The 27644-nt window shown below is 47.3% G+C and overlaps 3 protein-coding genes across 3 annotated transcripts in view; 1 reads left to right on the top strand and 2 right to left on the bottom strand.

Annotated features, from left to right (window-relative positions):
• Window positions 1-1378, bottom strand: part of FTSJ3 (FtsJ RNA 2'-O-methyltransferase 3) — a 36534-nt gene extending 35156 nt beyond the window's left edge. Inside the window, exon 1 of the mRNA XM_056864639.1 lies at window positions 1372-1378. Coding sequence (XP_056720617.1) covers window positions 1372-1378 — 7 coding nt within the window. The remainder of the gene's footprint in view (window positions 1-1371) is intronic.
• A 1111-nt stretch (window positions 1379-2489) lies between these two features.
• PSMC5 (proteasome 26S subunit, ATPase 5) overlaps window positions 2490-27644 on the top strand; it is a 203464-nt gene continuing 178309 nt past the window's right edge. Inside the window, exons 1-11 of the mRNA XM_056863763.1 lie at window positions 2490-2570; window positions 3279-3348; window positions 4110-4207; window positions 5151-5207; window positions 5348-5578; window positions 5886-6012; window positions 6779-6969; window positions 7394-7492; window positions 7588-7698; window positions 7898-7984; window positions 8618-8685. Coding sequence (XP_056719741.1) covers window positions 2499-2570; window positions 3279-3348; window positions 4110-4207; window positions 5151-5207; window positions 5348-5578; window positions 5886-6012; window positions 6779-6969; window positions 7394-7492; window positions 7588-7698; window positions 7898-7984; window positions 8618-8671 — 1197 coding nt within the window. The 5' untranslated portion in view covers window positions 2490-2498 and the 3' untranslated portion in view covers window positions 8672-8685. The remainder of the gene's footprint in view (window positions 2571-3278; window positions 3349-4109; window positions 4208-5150; window positions 5208-5347; window positions 5579-5885; window positions 6013-6778; window positions 6970-7393; window positions 7493-7587; window positions 7699-7897; window positions 7985-8617; window positions 8686-27644) is intronic.
• The window catches only part of SMARCD2 (SWI/SNF related, matrix associated, actin dependent regulator of chromatin, subfamily d, member 2), a 40210-nt gene continuing 23391 nt past the window's right edge, over window positions 10826-27644 (bottom strand). The window contains exons 3-13 of the mRNA XM_056863760.1: window positions 23129-23171; window positions 22250-22372; window positions 21593-21712; window positions 20928-21023; window positions 18767-18868; window positions 18204-18365; window positions 17093-17190; window positions 15590-15725; window positions 12837-12959; window positions 11759-11860; window positions 10826-10917 (exon numbers count right to left, since the gene is read on the bottom strand). Of these exons, the coding sequence (XP_056719738.1) occupies window positions 10864-10917; window positions 11759-11860; window positions 12837-12959; window positions 15590-15725; window positions 17093-17190; window positions 18204-18365; window positions 18767-18868; window positions 20928-21023; window positions 21593-21712; window positions 22250-22372; window positions 23129-23171 (1159 nt within the window). The 3' untranslated portion in view covers window positions 10826-10863. The remainder of the gene's footprint in view (window positions 10918-11758; window positions 11861-12836; window positions 12960-15589; window positions 15726-17092; window positions 17191-18203; window positions 18366-18766; window positions 18869-20927; window positions 21024-21592; window positions 21713-22249; window positions 22373-23128; window positions 23172-27644) is intronic.

Below are 27644 nucleotides of genomic sequence, written 5' to 3' on the forward strand. Positions count from 1 at the left end.
TTAAAGAAGGTGGGAAAAGGGGGGAGGCAGTTCTGGGGGTGGGAGAGGGGGATACGGGGGTGTCGCTTAAAGCTGCTTTTCTAAGGCGGAGGGAAAGAAAGGCGCGTTGACTGGTTAGGGGTTCAGTGGGGGGGGGCTCTTATTGGCATGTGGGGTTTTTAATCAGGCCTATTGGGAGCGATACAGTTATGGGTCAAAGGGGAAGGAAGGGAGAAAAGTATGTTAATGGGTTTTGTTATGTCTCTGTTTTCATTTTTTTAAATGTTTTTCTTCTTTTCTCTCTTTGTTATTAATATTATGTTGTTATTGCTTATCGACATGTATTAAATCAGGGGAAAGGATAACATTAAAATAATGGCGTATAAGGATTAGAAAATATTAATACAAAGGAGACACCAGATATTTGTAGGTCGGGAGGAAGTCGGTGGGGAAGTCAATTATAATTAATTATATTTAATACTGAAGACATACAGCCAATAATTCTTTAATTTTTTATCGATTCAAAGATTGGTACATAGGATGTATTGTCAAATGAGATGTATAGCAATTATTGAAAAATAATAAAAATATATATTAAAAAATTTAAAAAAAAGAGGAAGGAAGGAGGCAGAAGTGGCTTAAAGGCAACCCTACTAAGAACTGTTTTTTTTGGGGGGGGGGTCTCCTTTGGTGTCGAAGGCCCTACGTCCAGTCTCCAGCAACTCCCGTTGAAAGAGCCCAATATGTGAAAGATCCCGATTTGAGAACCTGGAGAGTCACTGTCAATCAGAGTAGACAGTGCTAACCTTGATAGACCAATGGTTTGACTCCGTGTAAGGCTACAGAATTAAAAGGTTGAGAAAAGAATCTTAGTGCTGTAAGCATAAGGTATGAAAAGGGAAAACAAACCTACTAGTTAAAGATGGAAACACATCAAACAATAGTAATTTTAACTCATTTATACTAATGTTGTCAGTTGCTGAGCAACCTGTTGGTTGAGCAGTGATTAAAAATCTGATAAATAAAATAAAGTTAGTAAGTAAAACAAAAAATTTAGTATCGTACGTACAGCAGTAAATAAATTCATAAGCTCAAAAATAGGAGACCACACATTTCAACATCAACTTCTTCATTAGAGGTCAACTGAGTATGAATACTTTTGTAATGCAGTATTGAGACTTCCACGAAGATCTAGGGATGCCAGCCTCCAGGTGGGACTTGGGATCCCCTGGAATTACAGCTCATGTCCAGACTACAGAGATCAGTTCCCCTGGAGAAAATGGATGTTTTGGAGGGTGGACTCTATGGCATTATACCCCACTGAGGTCCCTGTCCTCCAGGCTCCATCCCCAAATCTCCAGGAGTTTCCCAGCTTGGATCTGCTAACCCTACCTCCCATTCCCCACCGGTGGCCAGGGGGGACCTGGCAACCCTACTAAGATCTTGTTTTTTTAACTGTCAAGTCACAACTGACTTATAGCAATCCCTTAGGGGTTTCAAGGCAAGAGATGTTCAGAGGTAGTTTGCCATTGCCTATCTCCACGTCATGACTGGTATTCCTTGGAGGTCACCCATCCAAATACTAACCAGGGCTGACCCTTCTTCTGAGATCTGACGAGATCAGGCTAGCCTGGGGCTATCCACGTCACGACACTAAGATCTATATCTGACGTTTATGAACAATTTACTAGGATATAAATAATTCAGACTGTGCCCAGCTTGTGTTCTATCAGAAACTTGTTTGCAGTGACCTAGAAGCACAAATAAAAACATATGGGCAAAACATTCCCCCTAATGAGTATATCAGAATTTTTTTTTTTACTGACCATCATATAACACATCAGTTCAATGTAATAAAATCACTCCCAACATCATAAAAAAATACCATGCACCACAATCCCAGAATAAGGGGAAAGGGCATTGTAGGAGCCTATAGGTTGAGTGTGTGTGACTGGCCCGAGGTCACCCAGGAAGCTTCCATGGCAGAGTGGGGATTGGAACCTTGGTCTCCCAGATCCTAGTCTGACACTCTAACCACTATACAACACTGCTTGTCACTAGTGAGATCAAAGATGGGGGAAGGGGAAGAGTAACTTTACATTTCAAGTAGTCTTGGTGACAGGGGGCTCTCTTCCTAAAATTGGTCTCTCTTCCTAGGGCTTAAGAAAGATGGGATATTCCAATCTTAGGTGACCAATTCTGTACAGTTAGTTGTAGCAGAAGCAACAAAGATTCTTATAGTAGTCCAAACATTCATGGTGGGGGACGTTACCATATGGGGGTTATTGCCATAATAACAATGCAGTCCTATGCAGAGTTTTTGGGCTTAGTCTGGAGTCACTCTGGATATTATTGCACTGTAAGAAGTCTTAACGATTCTACAAGATTGTTTGTGTTTAAAAAAAGAACCCATGATTCATAGGGCGGGAGAAAACTGAAAAGGAAAGTTTCGGTCTCACCACATTGAGGTGACCAAGCTTTTTTTTGTCCTTCCTTGCTTCCCTGACTCTCCTGAACAGATGGAGCTGGATGAGGGCAAGGGTGGGACTGGGCTGCGCCAGTATTACCTGTCCAAGATTGAGGAGTTACAGGTAAGATGATCCTACTGTTTTGGCGTAGGGATGGGTAGGGGTTGCTATGATCTCATCTTTCCCCTGCAGGCCAGACAATGCAGTTGTCATCCTCTGCTGGGAAGCAGTTGAATTAATTAAAAATGGTTAATCGTGAGATTAAAAAAACCAACATGTAGGGTCTGCACAAGTATCTTTGAGTGATTTCTAGCTTAGCAGTTCTTTGTCTGTCTTCCATTGTTTGCTGTAAGGCCTACGGTGCCTGTGACACATTCTGAAGGGTGGTGGCTGTGGGCTTGACACCCATTCTCTGCATGTCAGAGACTCTGTTTTCAAAACATGTCCACCCATCTTAAGTATCTGTGTTCATCCCAAAAAACAAGATCCTTGGGGAAAGGAGGTCATTATGACTAGTTATCAGGCTTTACATCCCATCAGGGCCATGGTGATCTTTCTATGGCTGGGAGCCACCCCATAGTCTCCGGCAGGGGCTGGAGAGGCCTCCTTCCTGCCTCTACGGTCACGTGACAACTGGGTGGTTTTTGGCAGGGAGGGATGAAACTGGCAGTCTGGAGCTGCTCCTTTTCTGACTGGTGGCTGCAACCCAGCTGACCTTCCCCTTTGCTGGGATGCTTTTCCTAGAAGGGCATGGGTGCAGCTTCCCAGCGGCCATTAGACAGCCCTGCAGTTTGGGGATGAGACGTCATTTCTCTGCTTTCCTCTTCCAAGCTGATAGTCAATGAGAAGAGCCAGAACCTCAGGAGGCTGCAGGCCCAGCGGAACGAACTGAATGCCAAAGGTAAGCTGCAAGATTGCGCTGCGCTTTTCCACACAGCCAGTGTGGATGGGTAGTAGGAAGCAAAGTTGGGGAGTGGTTTGGTGTGCATAAATGCCCCACGAGCTGAGCAAGGGTTTGAAGTATTTATGCCAATAAAGGTTATAAGTATGTATGTATGGTGTTTGAAGTGTGACTGTGGGAGGGGAAGAGCATATAAGATGAGCCCTGCTGGCTCAGGCCAGTGTCCTATCTAATCCAGCAGCCTGTTTCATACAGTGGCCAACCAGCTGCTCCTGAGGGCCAATTAAGATGGCATAGAAGTAGGGTTGCCAGCCTCCAGGTACTAGCTGGAGATCTCCCACCATTACAGCTGTAGTTCACCTGGAGAAAATGGCCGCTTTGGCAATTGGACATTGAAGTCCCTCCCCAAACCTCGCCCTCCTCAGGCTCTGCCCCAAAAATCTCCAGGTATTTCCCTACCTGGAGCTGGCGTCCCTACATAGAAGTCAAGGCCTTGCCTGATGTTGCCTCCTAGCACTGGTATTCAGAGGTTGACAATGGAGGTTCTCTTTACTCATCATGGTTAGTAGCCATTGATGGACTGTCCCTCCACTGATCTTTCTAATCCCCTTTTAAAGCCATTTGCACTTCTGCTTGTAACTACATCAACAGGCAGCAAATCGCACAAAGCTGAGCAAAGAAGCAAGGACACATCCTGGATAGTGAGTCTGGAGAGTTCCCAACTGAGGCTACCACTGTCCTATCTTTTCCCCCCTTCCCAGTTCGCCTGCTGCGTGAAGAACTACAGCTCCTACAGGAACAGGGTTCCTACGTGGGTGAGGTAGTGAGGGCTATGGACAAGAAGAAAGTACTAGTCAAGGTAAGGTCTTCCTCCAGGTTTTGTTTCGGTTTTTTGCAACCAAGTCACTGTTGACTCACAGTGACCCCATAGTGTTTTCAAAGCAAGAGACGTTTGGAAGTGGTTTGCCATTGCCTGCCTCCATGTCATGTCCCTGGTGTTCCTTGGAGGTCTCCCATCCAAATACTAGCCAGGATCAGGACTGAGAGTGTGTGACTGGCCCAAGGTCACCCAGCAAGTTTCCATAGTGCAAGTGGGGATTTGAACCTGGGTTTCCCAGGTCCTAGTCCAACACAACCACTACACCATGCTGACTCTCAAGGTACCTGAATCTCTTGTTCTTCGGTTGGGCAAAAGGGATTGTCCTTGCAGTCATCAAGGAGTGTAGGTTGAGAATTAGAATCCTTCAGCATGTCTTCAGTGCTTGTGAATGTTCAAAGCATAGCAGTACCTGTAGTTTATTAACTTTTAAATCATTCCAGTAGTATCACCCCTGCATTTCATATTTATTTATTAGGATGTTCAGAGGCTGTGCTTTCCCAAGGAAGCCTGCTTATTCGAATATCAAAACAAATGAAAATCAATTAGTAAAAGAACCAGTAAGCAGCTATTTAAAAGCAGCAGATGAAACACCATAATTAATCTATTATATGAAGAAAAGGTAAACACTATTAGCTTGAAGAAAATGCTGGGTAAATAACCACAGCCTGTAAAATACACAAGATGCCAGTGTATGTTTGAAAGTTTCTGTTGCTGTCAGTAGGTACATCAGTTCAGAAATGGGGCTTTCAGGGTGTTTTATAACATAAACTAGGAGTATTATATGTAAGCAGAGAGCCAAAAGTGACTAAGGGATGAATGTAACAGTGACGTGCACTTCCCACTGATTTATTGCACTTGCTGCATTTGCTTTGAGGATGTGTGTTCTGTTCTCAAGCTGGTCACTGGCCTTCCTTCTTTCCAGGTCCACCCAGAAGGCAAGTTTGTGGTTGACGTGGATAAAAACATTGACATCAATGACGTGAGTATTACCAGCTGGTTCTGATCTCCTTGCGTCAGGGAGGGTGTTGTGCACTTTTCTAGACCCCCTGGCCTTATGGATGGATATTTCCTAGGTCATTAGGAGTGCTTTATCTTTTGCTCCCGTCCTTTGCTGTCCAGGTGACCCCAAATTGTCGCGTTGCTCTGAGGAACGACAGCTACACCCTTCACAAGATCTTGCCAAACAAGGTGGACCCCCTGGTTTCCCTGATGATGGTGGAGAAGGTGCCCGACTCTACCTACGAGATGATTGGCGGCCTCGATAAGCAGATCAAAGAGATCAAGGAAGTGATAGAGCTGCCCGTCAAGCATCCAGAGCTTTTTGAGGCTCTGGGGATTGCTCAGCCCAAGGCAAGTGTGAGCCAGTTTCAGGGGAGGGGGTGATTCAAGATGTCTGTTCCTTCTCATTCTAGTCTTCATGTATTTCAGGGTCTGGGGTTCTAAGCTGACAGTCGGTCTAGCCTTTGTTAAGTCACAGCTCCCAAGTGGGTGCAGGCCTTGCTCAGTAGGCCACCTGACCCCCCTTTGTTTTATTTCCCCAACTGGCGGTTGAGGGAGAGCCGACCTCTGACTGGGAGTTGTGGGAAACCACCATGAACCTCTCTGTTCTCTGAAGCCTTCCTGCCTCCCCTTAACCCTGCGCTGCTGCTCTTCCCAGGGTGTGCTGCTGTACGGACCCCCTGGAACCGGGAAGACTCTGCTGGCCCGAGCCGTGGCGCATCACACCGACTGCACCTTCATCCGCGTCTCTGGCTCCGAGCTCGTGCAGAAGTTCATTGGGGAGGGTGAGTGCTGAGGGCAGACAGGGAGGCCCCTCAAAAAGCTGGTTGCTGCCCTGACCCTTTGCTGGCTGTCCTGAAAGGCAGGTAGCTCACAGAGAGCCAGTGTGGTGTAGTGGTTAAGAGCGGTGGTTTGGAGCAGTGGACTTTAATCTGGAGAATCGGGTTTGATTCCCCACTCCTCAACATGAAGCCAGCTGGGTGACCTTGGGCTAGTCATAGCTCCGTTAGAGCTCTCTCAGCCCCACCCATCTCACAAGGTGTCTGTTGTGGGGAGGGAAAGGGAAGCAATTGTAAGCCGGTTTGATTCTTCCTTAAACGGTAGAGAAAGTCGGCATATAAAAACCAACTCTTCTTAAAAATGCTGAAAGGGACCACAATGCTTGTCCAGAAGTTTCCAGCATCTGTGGCCAGGCATTCCTGCCATATTTTGTCCTGGCAGTGCCCCTCCTCCAAATAAGCACTATGTTTAGGATCACCCCACTCTGGTTTGGGAAACCCCTGGCAATTTGGGAGTGGTGCTTGGGGAGGGCAGGGAGCTCAACAGAGATGCGATGCCATCCTCCAAAGCTGCTGTTTTCCTCCAGGGGAACGGATCTCTCCAGCCTAGAGCCCAGTTATCATTCCAGGAAGAACAGAGGTTGGCAACCGTACATCTTTTAGAAAGGCAGCTCTTAAACTGCAGTTTGGTGGCTAGCTAGCACGAAACGAACCAGGGGAGGGCAGGAGGGAAGGGCGCCTTCTGTTGCTGTCATCGCCATTTCCCTGGCAGGTGCGCGGATGGTGCGCGAGCTCTTCGTCATGGCCCGGGAGCACGCTCCTTCCATCATCTTCATGGACGAAATCGATTCCATCGGCTCTTCCCGCTTGGAGGGTGGCTCTGGCGGGGACAGCGAGGTGCAGCGCACGATGTTGGAGCTGCTCAACCAGTTGGACGGTTTTGAGGCCACCAAGAACATCAAGGTATTACTGAGAGGAGCAGAAGCAGTGATACCTCCCATCACAAAGTAACCTAGTTTGCATCATTTGATAGGGGGTACAGAGTCTAACTCTTCTTGGCATAGTGGATTTTTGGGGGAAGGCAATACACCTAGTATCTTTTAGGGACTGAAGTGAGCTGTGGCTCAAGAAAGCTCATACCCTGCCAGGAATTTTGTTAGTCTTTAAGGTGCTACTGGACTCTTACTCTTTTCTACTGCCCCAGACAAGCACAGCTACCCATCGTGATCTAGTATCTTTTTGTGAGATTGGGCTCCTGGCGTTATCAGCAACAGCACCGGGGAAGAGGGGGAGCGGTTGGTGTCGGGAGAGAGAGGATGATGACCAGTGGAGGGAGGGAGAATAATTGTCTCTGGCAGCATCAAGGAAAACAATCTGTTCTGTGCAGGTGATCATGGCCACTAACCGGATAGACATCTTGGATTCTGCTCTGCTCCGCCCTGGCCGCATTGACAGAAAAATCGAGTTCCCTCCCCCAAATGAAGAGGTGACAGAGAGCTGGTGGGAGGCGGTGGTCCTGCCTGCTGTACTCTTGGCATCCATTCATTATACCCCTCTCTCCCCCTTCTGTCCTTCCCATAGGCCCGCCTGGACATCTTGAAGATTCACTCTCGCAAGATGAACCTGACCCGGGGGATCAATTTGAGGAAGATAGCAGAGCTGATGCCAGGGGCTTCTGGCGCCGAGGTCAAGGTGAGAAGGCCAAAAGGGGGTCCCAGTGGGAGAAGCAGAATTCTCCTTATGGTCCTGGCCATGGATTTGATCATCATGTTCAACCAGAACTCCTGGGAGCAGAGCCTTCTTTAGTTCAGACTTTTGCAGCAGAGGGCTGTATGTTCTTTGGGGATTTGTGGGGTGGTTCGAGTGGGTTTCTTACAGACGTGTGTTGCAGGGCGTGTGCACGGAAGCAGGAATGTACGCCCTGAGGGAAAGGAGGGTACACGTTACACAAGAAGACTTTGAGATGGCAGTAGCAAAGGTACAGCCGGTTGTGTGTGTGAGGGGGGTGCCTGTTCCTGGGAGTAGGCAATATGAAAGTAATCTTCGACATAGAGGGTCTCACTCTACCCCACCCCGTTTTCTGGTTCCAAGGAGGCTTGGAGGTAACCTTTTCTGTTGCTGCTGGGACAGTCTTTGTTTCTAGTGGGAAATTGGGCATAGATCCAGCCCCGAGCAGTATGTAAGAGGTGGGGGTATGTCTTACTGCAGCTGTGGGTAGCTCTCTGAGCCAGCGTGGTGGAGTGGTGACCTCTAATTTGGAGAAGCAGGTTCGATTCCCCACTCCTCCACATGAAGCCTGCTGGTTGACCCTGGGCCAGTCACAGTTCCGTCTGAACTCTCAGCCCTCCTGGAGGCAGGCAATGGCAAACCACCTCTGAACATCTCTTGCTTTGAAAACCCTATGGAGTCATCATAAGTCAGCTGTGACTACACAGCAAAAACAACAACGGGTAGCTCTCAGTCTTCTGTGAAACTTTTCTTGTTTTAAGGCTGCAGTGTATCAAGGGGCAGACACCAGCTTTCAGAGCTACAAAGCAGCACAAATTATTCAAGCAGCCACTTTTCCTCCCTGCCTCTTCTGTCCCAGTGACAGTATTTTCTTCTTGCACAGGTGATGCAAAAGGACAGCGAGAAGAATATGTCCATTAAGAAACTCTGGAAGTAAAAGTTCATCTGTGTGGCATCTGTTCTTTCTTACATACTTGGGGGCATATTTCCCCGTTACTTCTCCACCGATTTCCTTTTTCTGATAATAAAGTTGAGTGTTAACAGTCCTGAGTGTTACAGAAAATGAAGGGGAGAGAACGAGGGTGGCATCTCTTAAGAACTCACACGTACCCTTATTTCTCAAAATGGAGTGCGGTATGTCTTGTCGATTCTGGCCGAAGCTAATGGGCCAAGCTGGCCTCAGCAGCCAGACACAGAATAACCCTCTCAGGGCTTGAAAGCACTGTTACAATGTCTTGAAGGGTAGGATTGTCTCTCCACAGGTGGGATGTCTCTGCCACTAATGGTCTGGTGGGGAAAAAAATCAATTCTAGGGTATAGAAATGGTGTTCTAGCGAATGGGGCAGGAGGGGAGGCTGGCTTGCATTCTTGCCAACTGTTGCCAGAGGTAAAACCTACTGGCAGCTGAATGCAAATCCCGCATCGTGAGACAGTGGTCTCTTACTTTATTTAAGAACATAAGAAAAGCCCTGCTGGATCGGACCAAGGCCAGCATTCTGTTCACACAGTGGCCAACCAGGTGCCTCCAGGAAGCCCACAAGCAAGACTGCAGCAGCACTGTCCTACCTGCGTTCCAAAGCACCTAATAGGCATCTCTGATCCTGGAGAGAATAGGTGTGCATCACAACTAGTATTTACTTTGACTAGTACCCATGGATAGCCCTATCCTCCATGAACATGTCCACTCCCCTCTTGAAGCCTTCCAAGTCGGCAGCCATCACCACATCCTGGGGCAGGGAGTTCCATAATTTAACAATGTGATGTGTGAAGAAATACTTTTTGTTTTGAATCTCTCATCCCCCAGCTTCAGTAGATGACTCCACGTTCTAGTATTATACGAGAGGGAGAAAAGCTTCTCCCTGTCCACTCTCCATACCATTCATAATTTTATAGACCTCTTAACATGTCTCCCCTTAACTGCCTTCTTTCCAAGCTAAACAGCCCTACGTGTTTCAGCCGCTCCTCGTAGGGCAGTTGATCTAGTCCCCTGATTGTTTTGGTTGCTCTTTTCTGCACCTCCTCAAGCTCTGCCATATCCTTTTTTAGGTGTGGTGACCAGAACTGCACACAGTATTCTAAGTGTGGTCCCACCACAGATTTGTGCAAGGGCAGTACGATGAATGCCGTAGATAAATGCTTTCTAGGAGTTCAGCTTTGGAACAGGTCCTTTGCTCCCTTGTTCCCAAACCGAGTCACCTGGCCCAACAAGCTGCTGCTTGAGAGTGTTTTTTATTTATTAGAAAACATTCAACATAGAAATTGATCACAACATCTTCACTCGCAACTGGAACATTCCACCTGTGCCCGCTTGGCCAACTGTACATCTTAAGATGAGGACCAGAAAAGAGGATCTTCCCGATTAAGTGCTGAGGGGGTGAGGAGCGTGGGGAGCAAAGGCACTTGAGAAGACCAAGGAGGCAGATGTCTCTCCCCTTGGCTGATGGCCCAGGGAATGTTTTCTGCAGCACTAAGCGAGAGGCCTGCAGAGGAAAAAAACCCCACCTGATTCCCCCTCACCTTCTAAAACAAACCCACTGGGGAGCCAATGAACGGCAACTGATTGTCAAAACGGGAGCGCAAAGGCCTGAGCAAAAACCCCTTCCCACACAACACCAGGTGTCTTAAACAGGAAGGGACAAAACACCGCACATTTAAACAAATCTTCCTCTGTACAAAAAACCCCCACAAAATTGTAATAAGAGAAAACCTGCTCCCCCCGCCAAAAAAAAAGAGATAGTGCAAAGACTAAAGGCCAGCAAGGCTGGCTGTTTGGAATGGACAAAGCTTTGGTTAAGAGTGAGCAGCAGCAGCCCACCTGCGTTGCAAAGGAGGCTGCTGAGACATAGCTAAGAGGTAGAAGGTAACAAACAAAAATTCCTAGTGCCCCAGAGGCAAAGCACAGAGGGGAGCTCGCTGCCTTCTGTAAAAAGAGGCTTTACGCCTTTCATATTTCCAGGAGGTTAGTGAGTAACCCACCCTTCTACCTCCCTTTAAAAAAAAAAAAAAAGCTCCAAGAGCAACAGGCAGCTAGCAGAGTTCCTCCGAGCCCCAGAAGGGACTGAAGATTCCAGACAATCATCTGTCCAGTTCTAAGTACCACAAGGTGCGGGAGAGTTGGAGGTGAGAGTGCTAAGTCAGGCGGACGCCAAGCACTTGTTCCAGTTCTTGCCTGCGCTGCTGAACCTGAAAGATAGGAAGTTGTTACGGGAAATTGGACAGGAAGACAGCAGGAACCTTGACGCACTCATCTACCCTCAGCGGCAAAGCACGCCCCGCTTCCTGAGACCAAGGCTTTTCTCACACCAGTTCTGTAACACACATCGCCCGCTGTGGTGGCAGTCATAACCGGGTCATTTGAGAGTGTCTAATTGAACCCTCTATGGTCTATCTACTGTGAAACAACATCATTCTTGTACGCAGGCTGAGGAAGCAATGGTTCGAAATGAGGAATAATATATCCGGAGTTCTCGTTCACTTCTGGGCACGTTCACAACCCTGAATTTTTCCTCTTCTGAGCAAGCTACATCAGCATTAACTACCTCGGATCTGGGCAGGTTTCAGCTGCTCTTTCTTCGTTTCAGCGTGTTGTGATACACACTTATGAACCACGAAGCTCAGAGTATTCAGAGTGTGGACTTCCTATTTTGTCATTACATTCTGTAATTTGAATGTAATAGTTATATTTATTGATTCTGAGATACTCAGTGGTTGATGTCAGCGAGCTGTTAGGTTTTGCACCACAGTCATAACCGGGGAGCAGGGAAGGGATTGTTGGGCTCTCTTACAGAGGCTGAGTGCAGCTGATAAGAAGCAGTACAAAGGGACTTGGTGAGAGGGGACGAATAGGGATCTAAGGAGCCCCTCCCCTAACAGCCAGATGTCCCCCCAGTTTCTACTACAGGGTAATATACAAAAAGAACACTTTCGCACTCCCCTCTCCCTGGAACAGTCGGGGTGAAATGAGGCTGCACCACCGGGAACCCCAGAAAAAATCCTGATCAGCATCAGGTCAGTCTTTCCAAACCTTGGCAAAGATGTGTCTCCCAACAGCCTCCTGCATCCAGGGTTGCTGGTAGAACTCAGCACGTCTCTCCTCTTCAGGGTTCCCAACTACATCTGTAATAATCTAGGGCAAAACAGGGATGGGTAAAAACAAACTTGGGTGAAGTGAAAGTTCTTGGCTGCTGGTGTCCAAAAATCTGACATAGGTGGGGGTAGCAGCAAGCCAACATGTGAACAGGGGTGTTGGGACTCAATTGTTACGAGGGCTGGACACGTCATAAATGCCACTTGGTTGGGCTGGCCCATGCCTTGCCAGTCTAGATCGAGAGTGGGGGAGGTGGCTGGCTCACGGGCCAGATAAGAGCTCTCAAGGGGCCGGATGTGGCCCTCGGGCCTCATGTTTGACACCCCTTGCTTAGAGGGTGGGTGAGGAGAAGAGCCAAATCATGGCTGGTTCCAACCAAGCCATGGCCCATCAATGGGTATCTGAAGACTGGTTCGCCAGAGGCCTTGAAGAAACTCACAAATACTATGCCTGTGTGTGGCACTCCCTGCCTCTCACTGTTATTCAGAAGTCTACACCCAGAATAAAATCAAGCAAGTTTCAATTTGTTCTGCCTCCAAAAGCTAAGGAGTTCAAAAACGTCTGGGTGGTAGAATCATAGAATAGAATCAGAGTTGGAAGGGACCACCAGGGTCATCTAGTCCAACCCCCTGCACAATGCAGGAAATTCTGAACTACCCCCCACACCCCCAGTGACCCATACTTCAGAAGAGGGAGCAGAGTGGAAGCATTGGATGCCATCTGTTGTGGGATACATACAAAGAACTGTGGCAGGCACTGAACAAACGTTTAGAGTTCCAAACCAAAAGACCTGATGATTTTCGTTTTCAGAAACAGATCTGGACAGTCCACTCACAACACACTCCGGCCTCTCTCCTTTGATTCTCAGTTCCTATCAGCAATTGGATGCCTCAGCCCATCTTTGGAGGTGCCGCCAGGCAAGGGCAGAAAAACTCCAAAGCAGCTCCACAGATAAGTTAAGCTGTGTGCTTCCCGGCATGGTTCCCCCACAGTCCAGCCTTATTGTAGTAGTTACCTTCAAGTCCCTCTGTTGAGATCTGATCCATTCCTGGATGAAATCCTGGGGGCTGTTGCTGAAGCTCAGCATGAAATCTCGCTGCGTCTTCAGCTGGTTGATGGACTCGATGGTTTCATGGATCTGAAAGGGAAAGGGGTGTGCTGTGGGGGGAATGGAAAGGCTACCAGGAAAGCCTGGCATTTTGGCCCAGCCCCACTTGCCTACTGCCAAGGCAAGGGTCATTGCTACGGGGGCTTCACCCTTCTAGTTCAACACACACCCTGCCCAAAGTCACCAAGCAAAGGTTGCTCATCTCTCTCCGACGCCTGCCATTTTAAACAAAAATTGTAGATGGAATACTCTGAAGCAGATGGATATGGGAGAAAATTAGCGCGGTTATGGAAGGTATGGAACCACTGGTGTAAAGCAATAGTTTTGACCAAGAATCTGTCGTTAGGGAAGGAGGAAAAAACCCAAAAGTCTAGTGGCACCTTAAAGACAACTGACATTTTTTACAGTACGAGCTATTTATTCTTTCGGCTTCTAGCCCAGCCCTTTTCCGACCAAGTCAGGCTCAGGGCGGCTCACAACAAATTCCAACAACAATTAAAATCACACCTGTTACCATTTAAAACCCTCGACCTCTGATAAAATTCCAATGGTGCCCCCAAACCGTATAACGATAACGAGGAGCCAGTCAAAGAAGGGAAAGAATAAGGGAAGGGAAGGAACAACAGGGTACCCTCAATAAGGGAAGGGATGGGAAATAAAAAGTAAGCAAAATACAGATAAAATTGGTAAAAGCAAAGGGAGGAGGCCAGCTAAGTTGGAAAGTGTCACTGTCCTCAACTGAAGGCCTGGCGGAACATCTCACTCTTACAGGGCCTGAGAAATTGGATCAAGTCCTGCAGGGCTCGGGCCTCCACTCGATAAGGGAGTTCCACCAGGCTGGGGCCAGAGCCAAAAAGGCTCTGGCTCTGTTTGAGGACAGCTGGATGTTGTCCAGAAACAGGCAGTGACTCACAAAAGCTCATGTTTTAATGTACGCCACAGGACTTCTGTTTTAAGGTGCCACTGGACTTCTGTTTTATTCTACTACAGTGGACTAACATGGCAATTGGGGGAGAAGCTACAAAAAGAATGATGGGGGACCTGATTTTGTATATAGTTCCAACTCTGACCACCTCGTTCCACCATTGGAACCAGCTCTTCATATATATAGGGAAACACCCTCCCCCCAACAGTCACTATTTAATAACCTGACCCAGCTCTTTTGAGATATGGCAAGCTGTACAACAAAATAACGTTTCAAGTCTCAAGAATGCTTGTCTCTATTCTTTTTTGCAGCATAAATATTAGATTACGCAGTGGGTTGGCCCCGTTCCCCCCACCCCCCGCTTTTTTTTGCAGGATTCAGCATATACAGGAATATAGGAAGATGATTGGGGGGGCGAAGAGATGGGGAAGCAGTATATTGGAAAGAACCGGACAGCTTCAGTGCAAGACAGGCACCCCCCTCTCATTTTCTGACTTCTCTCTACAAACGTAATGTCTAGACATTAGATTTTTTTCCCTATGTAAAAAGATCATCAGGATCCTGAATAGTCTAAATCCAACCTGACACTATGAAGTTGGAGTCTGTTCCTAGACCTTCTGTTCACCACAGCAAGGCAGCCGGTTCCCTGCTTTTACACACCGAAATCCCATCCGCTTTTCATGAACAAAGGGTCAATGCTTTTCCAGTCTAACAACAATTACTTGAACACATGTCTAATTCATACAAAATTAGTTCAAGGGAAAAATGGATATGTGGCGCATGCAATGTAATCTGGGTAACTTGCCATAAATTTTGCTTATTTTGCTCAGTTGTATTACAATTTAAGGATTTAGGTTTCTGTACCACGGGACTCCAGAACCCGACATCACGCTGGATGGGCAGTTCCATTTCTGCTTGCAAGATCTCCTAAGGGAGTAACATTTCCCAGTCTCAGAGGCCTGTTCTGCTATCTGAGACTCTCAGGATACCCTAAGGCCAGCCTGAACTTGGAAGACTTTCATCCCCCCCAGCCAAAGAAGTTTGAGAGAAGTTTGCTTTGGAAGGCATGATTGATGAATCATGTCACTGAATCTAGGGCAGGGGTCCCCAACTTCTTTGAGTCTACAGGAACCTTTGGAATTCTGACACTGCATGGTGGGCCCATTCACAAAATGGCTGCCACAAAGGGCTTAACCAATTACAAAATGGCTGCCACAAAGGGCAGATCCAACCACAAAATCTCAGACAGTGAGGTCCTGCATAACTCAAATAGTAATTCTTCAACTTTTCAGGCAGAAGCTCTGTTTAACAGGATGCCTTTTAAAATGAACACATTGTTTAAAAATATTTTCTTGCATACACACAGCTTACTTTCACTCACACAATGAACAATTGTGGCAGCTGTCTCCACAGCAACTTTTTAAAAATCTGCACAGTAAATCAGATCTCCAATGGCTGATCAGAACGTCGGCTAGGTGAAAGCCCCATCTGGCCCCACCCACTTTCTAATACACTTGGAGGACACCAAGAAAGGTGCCTGTGAGTACAACATTGGGGAACCCTGCTCTAGGGCTAAGCAGGGTGTCTCCCAAAAGGTCAAAGAGGACCGTGCATCCAAGCACAGCCGCAATAAAAACCACTGAACGAGCCACCGCCCGCACCGCATTGCCCACCAAGCGGTGAAAGGTCACACTGCTTGGGTCTCGTCCTTGTTCCATGGTTGGTAGGACCCTACCTTGACATCCAAGGAGGCGATTTCCTGCTGGTTGGTGGTGGAGGCCAAGAAGTTGCTCATCTGGGCTTTCAAGGGATCATCCACTTCCACGTCAATGTCATAGCAAGCAGTTTTCTTCTGATCATTAGGATCCACACTGGAGAGTTTGGGGACAGGAGGCTGGGGTGAGGGCCAAGAGCACAAACCTCACTAGGAGAATCAGTAGGGTGTAGTGGTTAAGAGCAGTGGGCTCTGATCTGGAGAACCAGGTTTGATTCCCCACTACTCCACATGAGCGGTGGACTCCAATCTGGTGAACTGAATTTGTTTCCCCATTCCTACATATTACGAAGCCAGCTGGGTGACCTTGGGCTAGTCACACGCTCTCAGTCCCACCTACCTCACTGAGTGTCTGCTGATGGGAGGGGAGGGGAAGGTGATTGTAAGCCAGTTTGATTCTTAAGTGGTAGAGAAAGTCGGCATATAAAATCCAACTCTTCTTCTTCTAGGAGCTGCTTGTTCACCACTATCCCACAAACATTAAGATCAGGGCTAGATTCTCACTTATCCGCCCTGAACAGCTTCAACAGAATCTATTTGGTTTGCACATTTTTACCCCACCCTTCCTCCAAGGAGCTCAGAGTAGTATACCCCTCCCCCCCGCAGCAATCTTCAAGCAGAAGCTGGACAAACACTTGTCAGGGATGCTCTAGGCTGATCCTGCATTAAGCAGGGGGTTGGACTAGATGGCCTGTTTGGCCCCTTCCAACTCTATGATTCTATGAAGCACCTCCTATGCCAATGAAGGGGAGAAAAGTTAAGATTGACTCTTAGCTTTTAGGGAAGAGATTCTTGGGGAAGAAGTAAGTGGGCACCAGGATATACACAAGCGGCTGCCTTAATGCCCATGCGCACCACATTGGGGACCACTAGACCAAAGCTTCTTAAACTTTGCTTCTTTGGCAACGGTAAAAGGTAAAATTATATGTACACCAAATAATTGTTTTAAAATTTATTTCTTTATGATTTAAAATTTATTTCTTTATGATTTAAAATTTATTTCTTTATGATTTAAAATTTATTTCTTTTATGATTTATGATCAGTAAATGTTTGATTTGTATATGTATTTTATGTACCTATATACTGAAGTCTGACAATACCCGGAGTCGCGTAAAAATTTCTCGAGCGAAAAGGAGTTGCGAGTGGAAAACGTTTAAGAATCCCTGGTCGAAACGACCAGGAAGAACATCCTTCTCACTCTCTCTGATGCTATTTCTCATAGGTCTTTTAACTGGCTTTCACAAAATATTTTCTGTCAAGCAGACCAACATTATTCCCATTTCATGGATGGGAACTCAGGAAGCACAGAGGCTGCGGAAGACCAATAAGGGCCACGCTGGCTCTGACTCCTTTGTGCAATGCAGGGCGAGGAGGGGGTGGGCAGGGAGAGGAAAGTGGTGTGCACACGCAAGGATGGGCAGACGGGAATTTGCCCCCCACAAACCTTGCATTGCCGGCCCTACCTGATGACGTGGTTGATGACGATGGGATCTGGGTGTTGCAGCAGCCCCGCCAGCTTCATGGGGATCTCAGAGAATCGCATGCGGATGCAGCCAAAGATCTAGCAAAAAGAAAAGGGACGAAGCTGATAGCGGCAGAACACAACATCACTGGCCAGGCAGAAAGCAGGCCCGAAGCGTCTGAGCTAAAAGTACCTCAAAGGGGATGCACGCAAGGTTTTATTTATTTAATTTATTAAACTTCTAGCCCGCCCTCCCCAGCAAAGGCCAGGCAGGTAACAACAATAAAAAATCCATATATATACACACACACACACACGAAGCTGCCTTCTACTAAATCAGACCCTTGGTCCATCCAAGTCAGTATTGTCTGCTCAGCCCGGCAGTGGCTCTCCAGGGTCTCAGGCAGAGGTCTTTCACATCACCTATTTGTCTAGTCCCTTTAACTGGAGATGCCAGGGATTGAACCTGGGACCCTCTGCATACCAAGCAGATGCTCTACCTCTGAACCATGGCCCTTCCCCTTATGTAGCTGCTACACACACACACACACGGAATTTCATATTTTATTGCTTTAAATGTTTTAATATCACATTAATGTTTTAATATCACATTAAAGCATTTACAGCAATAAGATATAATGAAATTCCACACATTAAAACCAAAGATGGTGCACAGTACTTACAGCACCTGCTGTGTCAAACAGGCAGACAAGCTACCCCCTCCAGCATAACTGTACTAACTACTAGAAAAAAGACGGGGAGGTAGGAAAGCCAGCATTGATGACACCTGCGGCTGTCCTTGGCTATAGGCCTGGCTGAATAGCTCTGTCTTACAGGCCCTGCAGAACTCTTTAGGGTCCTGCAGGGCCCTGATGTTACCAGGCAGAGCATTCCACCAGGCTGGAGCCAGGGCCGAGAAGGCCCTGGCTCTCGTTGAGGACAGCCGCACACTCTTAGGGACGGGGACCACCAAATTATTATCTGCAGATCTTAATGACCTTTGGGGGGTGTTTCTTGATCCTCGGGGTCATGTGATGTTGCACCAATTTTTAAGGCATCCTGCCAGGCAGCGCTGCAAGTTATTACTTACCCCAAGGCCACAGTTTACTGACCTGGCGGAAGTAGCGGTTGCAGTTGATGTACTCCTTTTCGTGGCTGTCCTGAAGCTTGTTGTGTTTGATGTAGAGCCAGAGGGCCTGCATGATGCTGGCGCGCGTCTGGGTGTGGACACCCAGCAGGCGAGCCAGACGGGGGTCCAGCTTGTATTGGGGGGGCTGCAAAGGGCAACGTTGCCTGGTTAATGAGCCCACACTTCCATTCCAGTCAAGCACTGCAGCCTGAGTGACTAAAGAGGTGGATCATCCCTAAAGCCATGGGTGGGGGGGGGGGGGGACGGACACTGGCCAGTTCTAATCCGTAGGCCAGATGTTCCAACTTCTGCACAGTTCAGTGCAGAAGAAAAATTAAAGAATGGCAGCTCTGTAAAGCACAGACAGACATCCCCTTGTCACCATATCTCAAGGTGGTGGAGTCAAGGCCAGAAAATAATGGAAGAGACCTACTGCTGGACCCGCCTCCCCTCCTAAAGTTCCACCGCCTCTGCAGTTATGAAGATGGGATCCTGGGAAAGCCAGGGCATGCATTTTGACCTGCTCTGGGGCCTCTTCTCAGTTACCTGGTGGTCCAGCATAAGCAGCAGAGTGCATTTCACATTGACATCACCTGGGCGCTTGACCTGGAAGCCATCTGTCTCTTGAGTCGTGGCCATCCGGTGCCACTGGGCGGGGGAGGAGAACACAAGAGACACAGCAAGGTTATTCATTTTATTATGTAGCACTTTATTTATTTTATTACATTTCTACCACGCTCTCTCCATCCTAGGCCGGGCACAGAGCAGCTCACACAACAATATAGTATACAATAAAATAAAACAGCATTTAAAACAGCCCTATAATATCAATGGGAAGAGCCCCGTGGCACAGAGTGGTAAGCTGCAGTACTGCAGTCCAAAGCTCTGCTCACGACCTGAGTTCAATCCTGACGGAAGTCGGTTTCAAGTAGCCAGCTCACGGTTGAATCAGCCTTCCATCCTTCTGAGGTCGGTCAAATGAGTACCCAGCTTGCTGGGGGTAAAGGGAAGATGACTCAGGAAGGCACTGGCAAACCACCCCGTAAACAAAGTCTGCCTAGTAAACGTCGGGATGTGACGTCACCCCATGGGTCAGGAATGACCCAGTGCTTGCACAGGGTACCTTTACCTTTATAATATTAATAATTTAAAGACAATAGTTTCAATAATATCAATAATTTAAAGACAAAAAATGCCCAAAGGCGCCCCCTAAAGTGTAGTCACAGCCAAGTGAGTAGATGGATACAACCCCGTAAGTTAATAGAGAGGCCTCCATTACCATTACTATCCATTTACGGGCCTCCATTACCAGACACGCATCATGCATTGGTCTGCACTGAAGCCAAATAAGACTTCCACTGGTACTTAGCGAACTCTGAGTGAAGGCACTGAGACAGCCTAATGCAGAGGTGTCAAACATAAGGCTCGTGGACTGGATCAGGCCCCTTGAGAGCTCTTATCTGGCCTGTGAGCCAGCCAAGGCAGCCCCCCCCCCCCGACTCAATCTGGCTGGCGAGGCATGGCCCGGCCCAACCAAGTGACATTTATGTCATATCCGGCCCTTATAACAAATGAATTCAACACCCTGGCCTAAAGTGTTAGTGGCTCAGTGTCATTTAAATTGGTTGTTCATCCTATCGGTTGGTAGCTGCCCTGAGCTTAACTGTGGTCAGGGAAGGGCGGGATACAAATCTAATAAAATAAAAATAAAATAAAAACCTTGATTATCTCACCTTGCTGTCAAGCGTCTTTCCTATGTCTATCAAAATCTCCCTTCCCCTTGTTATGGTTGTGGTTTACTCCACTCCGGTTCCCCCCCGCTTCCCTCAGCAACCTTTTGTACATAATGCGCTGTTTTTAGGCCTGGATTGACATCTCTAAAGAAAAAAAAATTAAATCCCCCTCCCCTCCCTCATGAAACTATTTTTCATAGAGCTTTTCCAACACCCGTGTATCCTTTCACTTTTTGTATTTAATTTTAAAGTCAAATTTTAGGGTTAATGTACTCAAGAAACCCGGATGCAAGATAGGTACTATGTTGAAATGTACTGTTATGCAAGATGTAATAAAGCTGATTTTTAAAAAACAGTTTTGCTGTAAGAGCAGCTGAGAAAAGAGCTTTGTGATCCATGAAAAGCGGTATAGAAATTAATTAGAATGGGTATGGATAGTCGTTTTGGGGGAAGGATGCCAGTCAATGCCGGCTGAGCCCTGACGGCAAAGGCCCTAATTCTTTTCAGCCCTGGGGGGCTTACACCCTGGCCAGGCTACAACTAAAGTCATTGTACGCAGCTGCAATGGCATAAACCCAAAGAGAGAAGCCGTTCAGGGGAAAGAAGAGATCGGCATCAACTCCCAGGGAGAAATGTGATCTGATATGTCAGCTTGCTAGGCCAAGAGGATTGTCCTCCTGATAGGGTTGCCAATCTCCAGGTACTAGCTGGAGATCTCCTGGGATTGCAACTGATCTCCATCCAATAGAGATCAGTTCACCTGGAGAAAATGGCTGCTTTGGAAGGTGGGTTCTATGGCATTATACCCTACTGAAGTCCCTCTCCTCCCCAAACCCTGCCCTCCTCAGGCTCCACCCCCAAAATCTCCAGGTATTTCCCAACCCAGAGCTGGGAACCCTACCTCCTGAGCACTGAAATGGGGAGTGTGAAATTGCTCTGAGCTGCCCCCCCCCCAAAGACAAGCAGGTACCTACCTCCACCAGGTGGTTATCTGGCCCATACAGTTCTTTGTCCAGCTCGATGACCAGGCTTTTGAAAAAGGAGGAGAATTTTCTCTTCTGCTTACTTGGCTGAGGCAGACAGACAGAAAGCTTGATAAGGGATCGAGTCCCGATTTACACACAGAGAGACAGCACTGTTGTCAAGTGAACCTCTAAATAAGGGGCAATCCTTTCTTAGATTGGCCGTGCTACCACCAGACACAAGGGATGTCCTCCGCATTGGACTGATACCCTAATCATATCTTTTATTTTTTATATTGCGCTTTTTTGCAGCACTCATCTTAAGGGCTTTCAGTAAGATAGGAAGAAAGGTGGGGGGATGGAAGGAAAATGTGGGGGGAAATGGACATTTTGTAGAGTCTGCATTCCAGGGTCTATTGAAACACAGGAACAAACACTGTGTCTGAAATATAGCTGTGTTCTCTTTAACTTCTGTGGCAGTGGGACAATCTGAAAAAGATTTGACCGCCCAAACTCTGGAAGAGAGAACTGGGCTGAGACAACCAGCCTGCGGCCAGGCTATGAAAAGCAATTTAAAGCAAAGGAATTGCCAGGAACTGATCTACCACCACCAGGGGAAGCACACTAGCTAACCCCCACCCCCCACAAAAAAACACTCATCAGAAATAAGGTCTTACGTCATCCAAAAGTTTGCCCTCCACGCGAAGTTCCCACGAGGCTATCCGTTCCCCACCTTCAGAATCCTCCTTGCCAGGAGTAAAGGTATTGGAGATATAAATTCGCAGCTTCCGCTTTTGCTGGAGATTTAGAAAGAGGGTTTCACTGGGACAGTAATGGCATGGATTCACCACACCAGGTGTCCCCAACCTTTTTTCAGCCTGCGGGCACATTCTGACACAGCATGGTGGGCGCAGCAACAAAATGGCTACTGCAGGAGGCGGAGCCAGCCACAAAATGGCCGCCACAGCTTAAGTTCAGTCACACAATGTAGATCCTTGTGCTGCGGTGGCAGCTGCTGCCAAAGCAACATTAAAAAATCTGCACAGCCACTGAAATCCCCAAAAGTCAATCAGAAGCCTTGCTGGGCAAAAACCACATCTGACCCGCCCACTTCCTAAAAACACTAAAAAAAAAGGTGTTGGCGGGTGCCCACGGTTACCATGTTGGGGGACCCCTGCATCACACAAATGCAACTCCGCTCCCTGGCCCAGACCTTTCTCCCTAGGGCATGCTCAGTTTGTAGGGCAGCACACGCTATCTATACTAAGGCCCCAAGGGCCAGGGCACACCCACTAAAGTCAAAGGGCTTGGCTAGCCACCCCACCCCTCCGCACCGTCAAAGGTTTCTTGATTGCCTCCTGGATCTCCATCCTTTTGCGGGCGATGGTCTGGTCCAGCTTCCGTTCGAAGGCCAGCAAATCCATATAGGCCTGAGACTCTGGGACCAGCTCACGAATCTACAAAAACAAAGAGAGCCCCTCAGAGGCGCGTCTCTCCAGTTCATGTTACCAGATTGAATTTACATAAGGCTCCTGTGCCTCTAAAGCAGTTACTCAGAAAGAGAATTTCAATGGATAAAATTTCTCCTGATATTACAGATCAGGAAAAGTCACATTCTCTCAGATTTCTTCTGTGAGCCTCACCATCCCCCAGGCATATCCAGGCTCTGCATATTATTGGGAGGGAGGCATTTAGGGCTTGCCTTGATATAGTTAAGGACAGAAGAGTGTCAATCTTAGAAACATGACTGCCCTGTCACAGGATCGCTGTGTGATGCATAATGAAAGGATGTTGAATCACTTTGTAAATTAAAAAAGATCAAAAAATTTTGTTGAACGGGGTTGATCTAGGTTGACTGAAACTGCCGAGGTACTCTGGGCGAACCGGATGCCACCCAAATAGGAATGGCTGTAACTTGTCCCAGTCTCTTATGGCCAGCCACTCTACAAGGGAGAAGACTCATCGAGAGGCGAGCAAAAGCACCGAACTTCCCCTGAAGTAGCGGGTTCATATTCCTACCAATGCATGCGCAGGAAACACCTTGTCTCCCTTCACCTGTGCACCCAAATGTTGTGGAAGAAGGTGATGTGGAGAACCACCTCAGGCCCCAAGGTCTGTTCCCCCACCCCCACCCCCCGGCACTAAATGGTATCTCCACTGCCGTTTCTCCACCCTTTAAGGCTTAAAAGCTCTCTCGGAAAACAGATGCTTACCCTCTGTGGTAGGACCTTGTCTGCCATCTTCCTCCGTTTCAGCCTGCAAGAATTGTGCAGAGCGATAAGCCATTAAAGAGAAGAGAGATCTGGCTAAAGATACCCAACTGATATGAACAACCCAACTGTGTCGCTGGAATGAATTATATAAACTAGATCTCAGACAGTTATGCAAGCAAACTTTAACAACAAAATACCTTTCCTATCTTGAAAGCACACTCAATAAAAGCCTGTTCAAACCTCCCTTTTAAAAAAACACACACCCTCCAAGGGCCATATTGTTCACAGGCAGCTTGATTCATTGATTAACAGCTCTCAGAGATAAGATTTAGGTTGCTGATTGCCGAAGTGGGGTTTTCTTGAGAAGTCTGAAAGAGACACACGGTGTATGTGAAAATAATAGTAACCTACTGCAGAGAGGAGAGCCAGAGTGGTGGAGAGGTTAAGAGAGGCGGACTCTAATCGTAGAACCAGGTTTGATTCCCCACTCTTCCACATAAAGCCTGCTGGGTGACCTTGGGCCACTCAAGGTTCACTCAGAACTCCCTCAGCTCACACAGATAAAAAAAGAGACTGCTGAATTACAACTAATAATGAAGCACAAGACAATGCATTCACCTGGATTGAATAGAGATCTGGGATTCCTGTCTCATTACCGATGCTAATTTCTCCATGCCTACTACCCCTTTGCATAACACACCTAATCCAATCACGCCTGCAAATGTCATTTACTTGCTTTTGACATTGACATTGTGTTCGCTCTTCCCTACTTAAGGATAGCTGGAATCACATTCTAGCTGTATCTGAAGAAGTGAGGTGTGGCTCACGAAAGGTCACATACCCTGCTAGAAATTTTGTTAGTCTTTAAGGTGCTACTGGACTCTTGCTCTTTTCTACAGCTCATGCAGAGGCAGGCATTGCAAACCACCTCTGAACACCTCTTGCCTTGAAAACCCTATGGGGTCTCCAGAAGTCAGCTGTGACTTGACGGCGAACACACACACACACTGCAGGGAGAGTTGTCAGAGCAAAGCCTATTATACAGTACTTTGCTGATCTTAATTATAAGAGCTATAGATATGAAGAGGCAGGAGGAGAGGGTAAGGGTGGGTCATGGGGATGGAGCTGAGCATACTTCAGGCATCTCTACCCAGTCTTGCCCAGCTCCCAGGGTTTCGGGAACTTCTCTGATACACTTGCAAGGTGCTCATGTAGATTTTAATGAATGGGTATGCAGAAATCCCCAAAGAGCAACTAGGTTTAGCAGGACAGACCATATCCCACATTTCCAAGAACTTCTGGTAGTTAGAACTGAACTAGATTGGCTTTGATGAAAAATTTGCTCCTCTGTCTATTCCCCTACGTATGAATAACATCCAAAGTCCACCGACAGAAACATATGTTTATGATTCATCTTCTCATGGTAGCAAGCACAGCAATAGCACAACAATGAAAAAAACCTCAAGCAACAACCAAAACATCTGTGGCTCCCCCCCCCCTTTTAATATGGGACTCCACTATTATGGAAACGTTTACTCGTCGGCTTAAAAATTCTGCTTAGCCAATGGATTAGAAGTTTTATTTACTTGGACCCAATTTATATGTTGGATAAACGGCACAAACGTATTCATTGACTGATTTAGGCCAATGAAGATAGTGTGACGAGGAACTGTTGATGAAAGTAATGGGGTGGATCCTACCCCCTCCTACCACTTCTGTGAGCAAAGTTTATGTATGTATCGATTTATGAAAATATTTATTCCCCTACCTTTCCTTCTGGCTCAAATGTGAGCCTTTCTCCAACGTTAAGTGGCTCTTCCGTTGGCAAAAGAACCATTTTTGAGGTGGAGGAAGGCTCCTGAGAGGATTGGTTAGATCTGCCCCACCATAAATGGACGGTTCATTGTATATGATCCACAACGCCCGAATTCTGAAATGAGTTTACTATTGTGCTTTTTTTCTTTCTCCCCCCATCTCTAAAAACACCTCCCTTCATCTCTTCTCTGCAGCCTCCAGAAAACGAGCAACAAAATAAGTACACTGAGGGTCGGAGTCCTCGAAGAGAAACTGAACCGTTTGCTCCAAAGTTGCTCGAGAAGATGTGGACCATTTGTTAAAACATGGTATAATCCATTTTAGCCTAAGTTGGGACACATAAGGACAATGCAAAAGGATATGTACCAAGGAGTCCACTGACTGAAGAGGGCAGGGACACAGCCGGTCTGAAAAAGGGATCTTTAGCATACAGCCCAGCAAAACCACTGAAAAGGGGCAATTAAATCTCGAAAGTATAAAGATTCTACATAACTTTGGACTAACCAGAGCAGTGGTTCTCAACCTGGGGCCATATGCCCCCCTCGGGGGCCCCCAAGAGATTCCAAGGGAGCCACAGGTGAAAACTGCGTAAACGGGGGACCGCGGCACGAGACTAGGGGGCCACAGAGGGAAGTGAAGTGACAAAAACAGAAACCCATGAAAACCTAGCCCATGACTTTCTTCACTGCACTTCTATGCATCGTTTGCAACTGTGGATTTTTGTATTGCTGTAATTTTGTGAAACAGTGGGAGAGGCTTTGTTCTCCCTTGTATGTGAACATTGTTGTTTATTAGCATGTTGTATTCCCTTGTTGTGGGGTATTTTTTGTAAATTTCAGTTTCCCAATAAGAACTGCATGTGTGCATTTTGTGTGGCTGTTTATGCTTCTTTGTTCCTTGGCTGTTTACAAACACAACATTTAAATAGCTACCTTTCTACCGGTAGGACAGGGGGGGCCACAGGAAGGAAACAAGGTCAGAAGGGGGCCACGGTCAGAAAAAGAGAACCACTGAACCAAAGAACCCATATAGGAAGGAAAATTACGTATTGTGAAGACTCACTGTAATGTAACACATTGGATCCAGCCAGTTTTTTGTATGGACCTTGCCCGATTCTCCTCCTTACATACAACCTCCATCCCACAGTCCATGATCCCCAGCACAGCCTTGTCGGATGGTCAAAGCAGACCCTCTTTCTCCTCCCTTTTCACCAGCAGGAAAGCTGGTTGGATCCAACCTAATGCATGGATTCCAAGGTTTCCTATTCGCTCACGTTTATTTACCTTGGGGGTTTTCCCCCCTGCAACGTTTACATTATGAGAATGAAAACTGAAGTTTGGCACCCAGAATCACAGAACTAGTGTAGGAAGGAAAAGCACTGCCGCAAAGCTCGGACTGACCAAGGGAGTGAACAGTGGTCCCAGCACGCCTGTAGACTGACCCCACTGCCTTATTCCCTTGCTTCCAATCACACTCACTTTGAAGAACTTGGCCCTTGAAGCCTGGGTGCCAGATGTCTGCAGCTGCTTGTTCCTTCATGCAACGCCTTCATTGGAGAAAGAAAGGGGGCGCAGGGCTTGCCAAGAAACTTCGTGTCATTTGCACTATATTTGTTTTGAAAAACAGCTGGCAAAACCCCACTCCAAGAAGGCCTGAGAGGGACTAAAAGTATGCATGAGAGAGAAAAAATAAGCCCAATTGAGTGCAGGCCGCTTATATAAGCAGATCCCAGAGTGTCGTGAAGCTGGAGAGGCAGCGTTCCCATACCAAAATGAGAGAGGGGAAGTACCGGAGGAGATGAATCCTTAGTCCCACTGATAAATCATCAGCAAGAGCTGCAGAGGAGATGCCCCAGCCACACTGTCCAGTTCAGGCATTACGGGCAAGCTGGTGACGTCCATTTACAGGGTCAGTTGCCCTAGAACAATAGCTTCTGGAGAACCTTAAACCTTCATTCACTGAAGGAAAAGGCCATCACACAACATCTGAGCCAGCATGGTGTAGTGGTTAAGAGCGGTGGTTTGGAGTGGTGGACTCTGATCTGGAGAACCAGGTTTGATTCCCCACTCCTCCACATGAGCGGCGGCAGCTAATCTGGTGAACTGGATTTGTTTCCCCACTCCTACACATGAAGCTAGCTGGGTGACCTTGGGCTAGTCACAGCTCTCTCAGCCCCACCTACCTCACAGGGTGTCTGTTGTGGGGAGGGAAAGTGAAGGTGATTGTAAGCCAGTTTGAGTTTTCCTTAAGCAGTAAAGTTGGCATATAAAAACCAACTCTTCTTCTTCTTCTGACATGGCCCCACCAAAGACCTCTGGTCTGCATTTCCCATTCCCAACTAAAATCTCTGCCCTCTTCTGGTATAGGATATATCGGGGGCCTGGAAGGGACTGAGAGCATCTAGCAAGCATCACTCGTTCCATTACCTGAAAACAGACTGTGGGTGCATTCAAGGCCCTTCAACCAACATCAACCCCCCCCCCCGCCAATCTCTCTTCCCTGCAAAGATGTGAACTACCAGCTGCATAAGATTCCTTGGGCGGAGTGCAGCAGACATTCAGGGAAAGAAGCAATTTCCACTCAGTGCTTTGGGAGCCCCCCCACCAAACAATCATTACAAAATCTTAGGAGATACCACATCCCACCCCATGACTGTTAACAAAGATGATTTGTGCCCTTAAGCCTAGAAAAGTCCATTCAG

Source organism: Euleptes europaea, chromosome 18 (assembly GCF_029931775.1).
Source record: "Euleptes europaea isolate rEulEur1 chromosome 18, rEulEur1.hap1, whole genome shotgun sequence".
NCBI lineage: Eukaryota > Metazoa > Chordata > Lepidosauria > Squamata > Sphaerodactylidae > Euleptes > Euleptes europaea.